Genomic DNA, 11,077 nt, shown 5'->3' on the forward strand with positions numbered 1-11,077 from the left:
GGATTTGACATACAGACAGTTAGCAGTCTGCTAACTTTGAATTGACATATCCCGACCAAATGACGTAGGCCCGTCATCTGCCTATAAATATCATAAAACAAAGTCGCTTTTTTTCCCTCATGTCCCTTTGTTCCCTTTAATCTTTAAAACTACGCAACGGATTTTGATGCGGTTTTCTTTAATAGATAGAGTGATTAAAGAAGAAGGTTTTATAAGTATAATAATGTTATTATAAAGAAACCTAAACCTAAACAAGCTATAAATAGAAACCTAAACTATAAGTGTTTCTCCACTATTTAATGAATGTTCATTAAATAGTGGAGAAACACTGTTATTGTTTAGGTTTCTAATGTGATGTCGTAAATAATTAAATTTTTTTCCGCTTACATTGCAAACGCAGGTTGAATCCTACAAGATTTATCAAAATACTGTACCAAGTATTGTACACATTGAAAAGGTCTACAGAAAACTCCGCGATGGTATAAGTCTATCTCTTATGGATATCCCACAATAACAGTTTTTTGTCATTCACTTTTTAGGACAAATAATGGCTAATTTTCGAAGCAATTTTAATAAATACAGCATTAATCCTTATCCAATTACATACCTTAAATACATAACCTAGTCCAATTTTCCAGGTGACCTGGTCGTCCAGATGGACACGGAGAAGCAGGACAACGCGTCGGTGGCGCTGCTGGGCGAAGGCAGCTCCCCGCGCCGCTACGCCACCTCCGAGCTCACGCAGTTCTGGGTCGTGTTGAAGAGGACGCTGCTGTTCAGTCGCAGGGACTGGGTACGATACGACATCTATCTTGTTTATTGTATATTGACAGATAACAAAATGGCCATAGGGATCTATAAGACAGAGAGCGATCACCGCAACTTCCGTCTTGTTTGTGGCATATTGACAGATAATACACAGGCCATCTATCAGACAGAGAGCGATCACCGCATCATCCGTCTTGTTTATGGCATATTGACAGATAATACACAGGCCATCTATCAGACAGAGAGCGATCACCGCATCATCCGTCTTGTTTATGGCATATTGACAGATAATACACAGGCCATCTATCAGACAGAGAGCGATCACCGCATCATCCGTCTTGTTTATGGCATATTGACAGATAATACACAGGCCATCTATCAGACAGAGAGCGATCACCGCATCATCCGTCTTGTTTATGGCATATTGACAGATAATACACAGGCCATCTATCAGACAGAGAGCGATCACCGCATCATCCGTCTTGTTTATGGCATATTGACAAATAATACACAGGCCATCTATCAGACAGAGAGCGATCACCGCATCATCCGTCTTGTTTATGGCATATTGACAGATAATACACAGGCCATCTATCAGACAGAGAGCGATCACCGCATCATCCGTCTTGTTTATGGCATATTGACAGATAATACACAGGCCATCTATCAGACAGAGAGCGATCACCGCATCATCCGTCTTGTTTATGGCATATTGACAGATAATACACAGGCCATCTATCAGACAGAGAGCGATCACCGCATCATCCGTCTTGTTTATGGCATATTGACAGATAATACACAGGCCATCTATCAGACAGAGAGCGATCACCGCATCATCCGTCTTGTTTATGGCATATTGACAGATAATACACAGGCCATCTATCAGACAGAGAGCGATCACCGCATCATCCGTCTTGTTTATGGCATATTGACAGATAATACACAGGCCATCTATCAGACAGAGAGCGATCACCGCATCATCCGTCTTGTTTATGGCATATTGACAGATAATACACAGGCCATCTATCAGACAGAGAGCGATCACCGCATCATCCGTCTTGTTTATGGCATATTGACAGATAATACACAGGCCATCTATCAGACAGAGAGCGATCACCGCATCATCCGTCTTGTTTATGGCATATTGACAGATAATACACAGGCCATCTATCAGACAGAGAGCGATCACCGCATCATCCGTCTTGTTTATGGCATATTGACAGATAATACACAGGCCATCTATCAGACAGAGAGCGATCACCGCATGGCGCAAAACTGACCGCTTGAACGCTTGACCACAATCGATATTTTCACAACGACCGTTATTTTCACACACTGGCTGCGTCGGAATTGCTCATGTGCTGACCGCTCGAACGTAGAATGCGAACGCAACGCTTGACCGCTCTCTGTCTGATAGGTCCCATAGTGAGAGAGTAGTCCCATAGGGCACGATACATCTACCTTGAAGTAGGCACTGTTGCAGCCTGAAATTGGGAGGTCACGAATAGCAGGCACAAAAGCTAATTATGTCGAAATTAAAGATGTTCGTAGTTATTCCCTAGATCTGGGGAGGGTGTCATTAGATTTGGGGAGGGTGTCATGTCCTCTGTAACTCCCCCTTGAACAGTGCATCTCTTGACGCCCCTTACTATTTTTTTTTCACCCTGTTGCTTGTCCTGCCTACCTAGCATACGCCAACGAGATATCTCACTCTACATGTTTTCTCGATGTTTGATGGTTTGTCTCTTCATCTCTATTCACCCTAGCATGACAAACATTTTTTCTCGCGTAGATCTGTCATCGAAGTAACACATTTTTATAGAGTTTGGTCGAGATAATGTCGAGATTTTGACATTATGAATCGGGTAACTACTCGTCTCATAATGTCAAAATTTAATTATCTCGAGAGTGAGATATCTCGTTGGCGTATGCTAGGTAGGCTGATAAGCAAAAATCCACTTGACAGTCAGCCCCTTACTTATTAAAATGTTTGTTATGTTAAGAACTCTATTATGACTACAATGTTCTCAAAATATATTTTGAAAATATTAATATCTTTGTGCCGAGGACTGAGATGCTTTAGTATGGAACAGGATATTTTTGGCTTGCTATTAATTTAGGAATTTTATTGAACTCAAAAACTTTGATTCTATTGTGGTCGCCACTTGCCATTTCCAAAAATATATCAAAGCGAGAACCGACATTAGGAATATCTTCGCTAGAGTAACTTGTACCTACTTGCCAGACACAAGGGTAACATAAGGGTACAAAGTTTGCAAAGTAATTTATATAATAATTATGATGCTAAAGTTAATTTATGTAAAAGGTCAGGTGGCAAGATTATAGTTAGAACATGATAGACACGACTGGCTGTATATAATATGTATACAGTTCGATTAGATGTAGTCTGTATACATAAATTATGTGCAGTTGCAAAGCAGATCATTCATAGTGAAATATGAAACTTCGGAGACCCGTGCTTTGGCACGAAAGAGCTGTCTTAGCCGAGTAAATTGTTTGGCATCAAAGGAACGTAGAGCAACGCTTACGTTATGTTTTCATTTTGATTTTTACCAAGAGATCATTAGGTTTTGTGTTGCCTATACGGTATACCTTATCTTTCGAAAGTCTAACCAATAATTATATATTATATATGGCGTATAACTATTTATTATTTAAGGTCCGTTTGTCGGCCATGTGAATTTTCTAATATAAAATGACAAAGACAAACGTAAAAAATGTTTATTAGTAAGAAGATTAATTGTATAGTTAAAACTAATTCCACTTTACAGACTCTGATGTACCTGCGTCTGTTCGCTCACATCCTCGTCGGGTTTCTGATCGGTGCTCTGTACTACAACATCGGCAACGACGGCAGCAAGGTGCTCTCCAACCTCGGCTTCCTGTTCTTCAACATGCTTTTCCTCATGTACACCTCCATGACCATCACTATATTGAGTTGTGAGTATTGTATAGTTTTAATTTGCGCTTGTGTCGACCAAACCTACGCGTCAGTGACGCGGGATGCGGGACGCGGGAGCGTCTGCAACACACCTGCGCGACTACGGTGCGAACCGTCAAACTTCATTTGCTAATGAACAGTCACTCAGTAGACATCCTCATCTTTAGCATCCTGCATCAGAGTCGGACGGGTCGGACGGACGGACATGAGGGTTGCGATGTCCTAAGCTTGCCTTTTGATTTGGAAGGTACAGAGGAATAAAATACGCCCACAATGTTCAAGTCGAATTATTTAATATCATGATTCACGACACAATCTATCAAAACGTAAACAAATCAAAAAATCATAACTAAAGAGTTGTACAAAATAATATAAAAAGGTTTAAAAAAATAAGTCTAGTTATGTACACTACAAAACACACGTCTGACACTTGACGCGCACGTACCGCTTTGCCGACGCGAACATCCTGCGTCGCGGTCGCGCAGGTGTGCACAGCACCATAAGATAACATGGACAGCGTCCGCCGCGCGGTAGACGCTACCGCTTCGCAGTCGCTTTGGTCGCGTAGGTTTGGCCTAAGCCGCTTAAGCCACAGAATCGAATGAGACCATCTCTGTATTGAGTATCGTTGATGTTATCAAAGATTGAAGACGTGAGTGGAAGAACCACATAACTAACGTTTTATAATATAAGGAGTAAGGACAATTACTAATTTCCTTCATCGTGTGTGGAAAAGTTACAAGGTATTTAAGTACAGCTTTCCTTCTTTATATACCAAATAAATTTCCGTGATTTTACATACTATATTTTTATTGTATCTAAAGTATAGAAATAAGTAAAGATTCTAAGCTTAGTTTTTATGTATCTATAAACGCAAAGGTAAGTGTCGTAAGTTAATTGTAACCGGTGTGGTAACTGGTAAGGTGGGCGGGCCGCGACTTGAGCTGTAATTGACTTAATTACACACTTACACTTGACTCGCCCAAGGCTTCAGCGCTGATGTGTTAAATAGTCGCGGTTCTACAGTATCATCATCATGATCGCTGAGCGTTGAGTGTTAACTGCCGATTACTTACCACTGTACGTTAGGAGATAGAGGCTATATGGACTCTGTTAAGTATTTGTGTATTAACTATTAACCCACAAAAATACGTATTGAGTTATGAATGCAGTCATGTTCTTTAGACCATTTAGAATAACACTGCATTCGTAACGCAACACCTATTTTTTTGTTAGTTTAATACAATAATTGGCGAAGTGCGAGTCGGACTCGCGCACGTAGGGTTCCGTACCGTTATAGAGCAAAAAAATAGTGTTTTTTGTATGGGAGCCCCCCTTAATAATTTATTTTATTTTAATTTTATTACCAAATATTAAAATAGGAATATAATTAAGGATTTTGTTAATATTTTAAGTGCTTACCTTGTGCCATTATAGATTACAAGCAAAAAAAAAGCCAAAAAAATCACGTTTGTTGTATGGGAGCCCCCCTTAAATATTAACTTTATTTTGTTTTTAGTATTTGTTGTTATAGCGGCAAGAGATATACACAATCTGTGAAAATTTCAGAATTCTTACTATTGAAAACTTGAAAGCCTAATCTCCGAATGGCAGAAGCGATGGGACTGTTCCACCAAAAGGCGACATCTTTATAATTTTTTCCCTAATATTCGTGAACGGTTATCCAAACATTGGATGAATATTGATCACTGCGTTTCTCAATGCCTGACCGGTCATGGAAATTTTTGTGCGAGTGTTCGACCGAAGGCAACATGTTTGAACAAACAGCTCATAATGTTCTCTGGGAGTGCAGTCTCTGGCAGGACGAAATAACTACAATGCTAAACAACGTACTCTTCACATCTGGTGTCGCATACTACGGTGATCTCGTGGACAGCGCTAGGAACTTCCGTGCCTTCAAGCGTTTTTGTCACAATTACTACTGGCAACAGTCTAACACAATAAATTAATTTAGCTCTAGCGTAGTAGTCACTATTATTATTAACGTTTATTCCCGTGGTGCTTCCCCCTTCCTGTTCTTTGACTTTCGGTCACTGCAACTTTGTGCTGTCTGTTTAGTACAAAATATTTAAATAATAATAAGTTTTTAGAGTATACGTAATAAGATATTGTTTGTTTCAGTCCCTCTCGAGATGCCCGTGCTGGTTAAAGAACACTTCAATAGATGGTATTCGCTGCGCTCCTACTACCTCGCTATTACAGTCTCCGATATACCGTTCCAAGTAAGTAATTATCTGCATTACAGTACAGAGACGCGTCCGATGCGTGTGATACGGATATGTGTACGCTTACCTTTACACACTCAGAAAGGTAATGCCGTCTCTGTCAAAACGTCCCAGGATCGGTTCCTAAGCAAACATACTATAACGCCTGTTTTCATTTCTCTTTAACATTAACGTTAAAAGGAGGTAATCCAGGGGTTCCCAAACTGCGCCGCGGCGCCCCACTGCGCCGTGGAAAGACAAGAGCACCGTTAGTCGATCCTTCATCATTATCCGAAACCACAAATATTATAAATTTAAATTATTATATTAATGATGTAAAGCAGGTAGAATATGATTAAATATTTGTTTATTACTATTTACCTGCTTAACCTAACTATAATAATCATTAAAGGTATTTATGTATCTTTATTCTTTTTTAATAGCTAGGTAGAGTAGGGTGCCGTGACAAAATATTTTAGGTGTAACTACACCGCAGGCTGAAAAAGATTGGGAACCCCTTAGGTAATCTATTCGACCCGTATGTATGCAATATTTCCAGAAATGCCCAGTTTTCGTATATGTTAGTCTGTATCAAAGCCTGAACAAATGTGCCTTTCAAAAGTGTATGTAATTATGTATGTATGTTTTTATATTGTTTGTGTTCGCATATCTCCGGAACTACAATTCCGATTTACGAAACTCTTTTTTGTTGTACTAGGTATTTTTCAACTTAGGGAATAATGCATGTTTCACCAAAATCGGTTGAATTTTATCTCTCAATTATTTATAATTTTGAAGTCGGTTTTATCTTTTTAAAATACTATTATACAAAACTATATCTATCTCTGTCCCGCAGGCGATATTCTGCGTGATGTACGTGGTGATAGTGTACCTGCTGACCTCACAGCCTCTGGAATGGTTCCGCTTCTCCATGTTCCTGTCGTCGTGCCTGCTCATCTCCTTCGTGGCTCAGAGCGTGGGACTCGTCGTCGGCGCGGCTATGAACGTCCAGGTATTGTTGTCTCTCTCTAGCGAGTTATGTGCGAGTGAGATAAGTGATACGCTTACATGTTTCTGTCGTCGTGCCTGCTTATCTCCTTCGTCGCGCAGAGCGTGGGACTCGTCGTCGGCGCTGCTATGAACGTCCAGGTATTGTTGTCTCCCTCTAGTGGGTGAAATGTCTAATGTGTGAGCGAGATGAATGACGCAAAACGCACATCGCTTCTTATCATCACCTATAAGAGAAAGTCCAAGATACAATTAGGATTTAATTTGACGACATCGTCAACATATTTACATTAAATAAAGAGGAAAACCCTATTATATTAGACAGATACAAACAAAAGAGAAAATAATAATATAAATAATAAATAAAAGGATAAGAAATCGGGTATCCAAAATCATTGGTTAAATTTTTATCTCAATTTTGTGTTTTCTTTGATACTGCAGTCGCTTTTAATGTTTACGCTGTATTTAATTACGTAGTTGACAATATTAAATACTAATTTGAACCCATCCAGTAAGGTGAAGACATTTACACTGATTTTCCCAAAATGTAATTTCTAGAACGGTGTGTTCCTGGCGCCGGTGATGTCGGTGCCGTTCCTGCTGTTCAGCGGTTTCTTCGTGTCGTTCAACGCGATCCCGGTGTACCTGCGGTGGATCACGTACGTGTCCTACATCCGGTACGGATTCGAGGGCACCGCGCTCGCCACTTACAGCTTTAATAGGACCAAGCTGCAGTGTCATCAGGTGAGATATTATATCATATTTTCTTTATACGTTATTTTAAATGTACTCATTATTTCTTTGAGAGCCTGAAGTTAAGAGGCCGGGTACCATCGAAATTCTCATACTTATACATATTCTGTCTACTAAGATTATTAAATCAATAATTGACATCGTAGCTCCTTATCTGGCCAATATTTTTAATGACTGTATAAAGAATGGTGTTTTTCCTGATTTAATGAAGCATAGCCTGTATTCAAAGCCGGAATTAAATCTGATCCGGCAAATTATATGCCTATATCTATTCTACCGACTTTTAGTAAAATATTTGAAAAAATAATTTTAAAACAATTGTTAGTACATTTGAACTCTAATAACTTATTGCATAATAATCAATACGGTTTTACTAAGGGTCGTTCAACTACGGATGCTGGTATAGGTCTTCTTTGTAGTATATTTAAAGCCTGGGAGGAGTCGCGAGATGCATTAGGTGTATTTTGCGACCTCTTCAAGGCATTTGATTGTGTTGATCATGCTACATTGATCAGAAAATTGCACCACTGTGGCGTAAGGGACTCGGCACTCAACCTTTTGACATCTTATTTGAGGAACAGGATTCAAAGGGTCGAAGTCAATAGTAAAAGGTCCACTGGTACCAAAATAGAACTAGGTGTCCCACAGGGATCCATTTTGGGTCCGTTTCTTTTTCTCATCTATATAAATGACTTACCTTATCTAGTTAAGGGTAATAATAACGAGATAGTACTTTTTGCTGATGACACTTCACTTATTTTTAAGGTGAAGCGACAACAGTCGAATTATGACGAGGTAAATTGTGCTCTCTCAAAAATAGTAAATTAGTTTAATGTAAATAACTTACTTATAAATTCAAATAAAACGAAATGTTTAAGATTTACCTTGCCAAATGTGAAGCAAGTGCAAACCAATTTGCTATTAAATGATGAGAAAATGAATCTTGTTGACAATACTATATTTTTGGGAGTAACACTAGATTACAAACTGCAGTGGGGTCCTCATATTGCCAAACTGGCTGATAAGCTCAGTTCCGCAGCATATGCAGTCAGAAAAATTAGAGAAATTGTGATGAAGACGCGGCGAAATTAGTTTATTATAGTTATTTTCATAGTAGAATGTCTTACGGCATTCTATTATGGGGAAGTGCTGCTGATATTAACACAATATTTGTGCTGCAGAAGCGAGCTATACGATCCATTTATAAAATGTCATCCTTTGAGTCTCTCAGAGAAAAGTTTAAAGAAATAAGAACCTTTAACCGTAATCTCTCAATACATTTTGGACAATGTGCTATACGTGAAAAAAAATGTAAATAATTTTAAAATGAAAAGTGACATTCACTGCAGGAACACTAGGAATAAGCACAAGCTAGATATACCAATAACCGTGGGAGAGCCATGCTTCGGCACGAATGGGCCGGCTCGATATCGACCGGATCATCGACCGGATAAATACCACGTTCTCACAGAAAACCGGCGTGAAACAGCGCTTGCGCTGTGTTTCGCCGAGTGAGTGAGTTTACCGGAGGCCCAATCCCCTACCCTATTCCCTTTCCTACCCTCCCCTATTCCCTTTCCTACCCTCCCCTATTTACTTCCCTTCCCTACCCTCCCCTATTACCCTATTCCCTTTTAAAAGGCCGGCAACGCACATGCAGCTCTTCTGATGCTGCGAGTGTCCATGGGCGACGGAAGTTGCTTTCCATCAGGTGACCCGTTTGCTCGTTTGCCCCCTTATTTCATAAAAAAAAAAAAAAAACCAGGCTGAACAAAGTAAACAAATCTTTCAAAGGTCAATGTATACGCCTATACAATAAAATCCCAGAAAACGTCCAAAATCTTTCAATTAATAAATTTAAAAATTTAAAAAAAGTTGTTAAAGAACGTTTGTGTGCTAAGGCTTATTATAAGGTAACTGATTTTCTTAATGACAGCACACCTTGGGGAAATAAGCTGACAAACCACAGGCCGCTTCTATAATGTAATTAGTGGTACTACATTTTTACATACTCAGTGTAATTTAGCTTAAGCTATTATTGTTATTTTCCACCTTTTTGGTAAAAGGTGGCCCCGTGCGAGTTTCTTACGCCGGTTCTTCTCGGCGGGGTAGTTCCCGAACCGGTGGTAGGCCTCATGTAGACACGACGTTCTAAAAGTGTTAACTTTGTTAACCTACTTAGAAATAAATATTTTTCATTTCATTTCATTTCATACATACGTAATACCAAAATCATTTTCTCATACGAAAATATTTAACATGTTTGAGTTATTTTTCAGCTTAAAATAGTAATTACCTAGGTTCCTGCGTAAAAATTTACTACAAAATATTTAAACACTTAACACAAGATAGATACCGCATGTACTTCGTGGGACATGCAGTATCTATCTTGATCAATGTCTGTGCTTTTTGCTATAGTTTTAAGCCGTGCGGCGTGCGCGTGTTTCTCTCTCTCTTTCTCTCATAGAAAGCAAGCCAGATATGATTTTTTTTTGTTTTGTTATTTACATTTACTCAATAACATTTTCTATTCCCAGACGTACTGCCACTTCAAGAACCCCCTCACCACGCTAGAGGAGCTAGACATGCTGGACGCGGACTTCACGCTCGACATCGCTGCCCTCTGCCTCATATTCCTCATCCTCCGTATCGCCGCCTTCCTCTTCCTCCGCTGGAAGCTCAAGTCCACGCGATAAGGAGGGCCCGCCCCGTCTGACACTTGCCGGTCTGACAGCTGTCAACTCCTCCTTCTTTTGCAATTCGGAAGTTAGGTTTTTGCCACCTTTGTCGTGTATTGCACAAAGTTTTTATAGCGGCAAATTTAATTTTTCTCGTTTCAAATTACAACCGCTAATGATTGTATAAGTGTCAGTGATGAGGTTTTGCCTGTTTAGGTGTAATTTAGTGTAAGCGATAAGTGGCCGCTTAGTGTATTTAGTTGTTAAAGTAAAAAATATATTGTGATGTTATTATAGATTCGTCCGCGGAACTCATTCCAAATAAATGTGATTAAACTTTTTTTATTAAACATGACAAATATTCGTGATCGCTTTGTAATTATGTGCCTTTATGAGATATACTCGACGTTCAGTAATATACAGGGTGTAACAAAAATAAGTGATAATACTTTAGGGTGTGTACGTGTTCCTTGTAGAGAGTTCACTGTGAAAGTAGCAGCGCTGAAATACCAAAAATTTTTTTCACTTTTGTATGGGGAAACTCGTGACGCTCGAGCCATTGCCCATACAAAAGTGAAAAAAAATTTTCGTCTTTCAGAGCTGCTACTTTAACAGTGAACTCTCTACAAGGAACACGTACACGCCCTAAAGTATTATCACTTATTTTTGTTACACACTGTATA

The 11,077-nt window shown here is 39.4% G+C and overlaps 1 protein-coding gene across 2 annotated transcripts in view; it reads left to right on the forward strand.

Moving 5' to 3' along the window:
• LOC121734957 (ATP-binding cassette sub-family G member 1) overlaps positions 1-10,808 on the forward strand; it is a 51,986-nt gene extending 41,178 nt beyond the window's left edge. For both annotated transcript variants that reach the window (XM_042125621.1, XM_042125612.1), the window contains 6 exons: positions 639-793; positions 3,561-3,729; positions 5,873-5,973; positions 6,812-6,967; positions 7,522-7,707; positions 10,254-10,808. In XM_042125621.1, the coding sequence (XP_041981555.1) occupies positions 639-793; positions 3,561-3,729; positions 5,873-5,973; positions 6,812-6,967; positions 7,522-7,707; positions 10,254-10,412 (926 nt within the window). In that variant the 3' untranslated portion in view covers positions 10,413-10,808. The remainder of the gene's footprint in view (positions 1-638; positions 794-3,560; positions 3,730-5,872; positions 5,974-6,811; positions 6,968-7,521; positions 7,708-10,253) is intronic.
• The last annotated feature ends 269 nt before the right edge of the window (positions 10,809-11,077 follow it).

This window comes from Aricia agestis, chromosome 2, assembly GCF_905147365.1.
Source record: "Aricia agestis chromosome 2, ilAriAges1.1, whole genome shotgun sequence".
Classification (NCBI taxonomy): domain Eukaryota; kingdom Metazoa; phylum Arthropoda; class Insecta; order Lepidoptera; family Lycaenidae; genus Aricia; species Aricia agestis.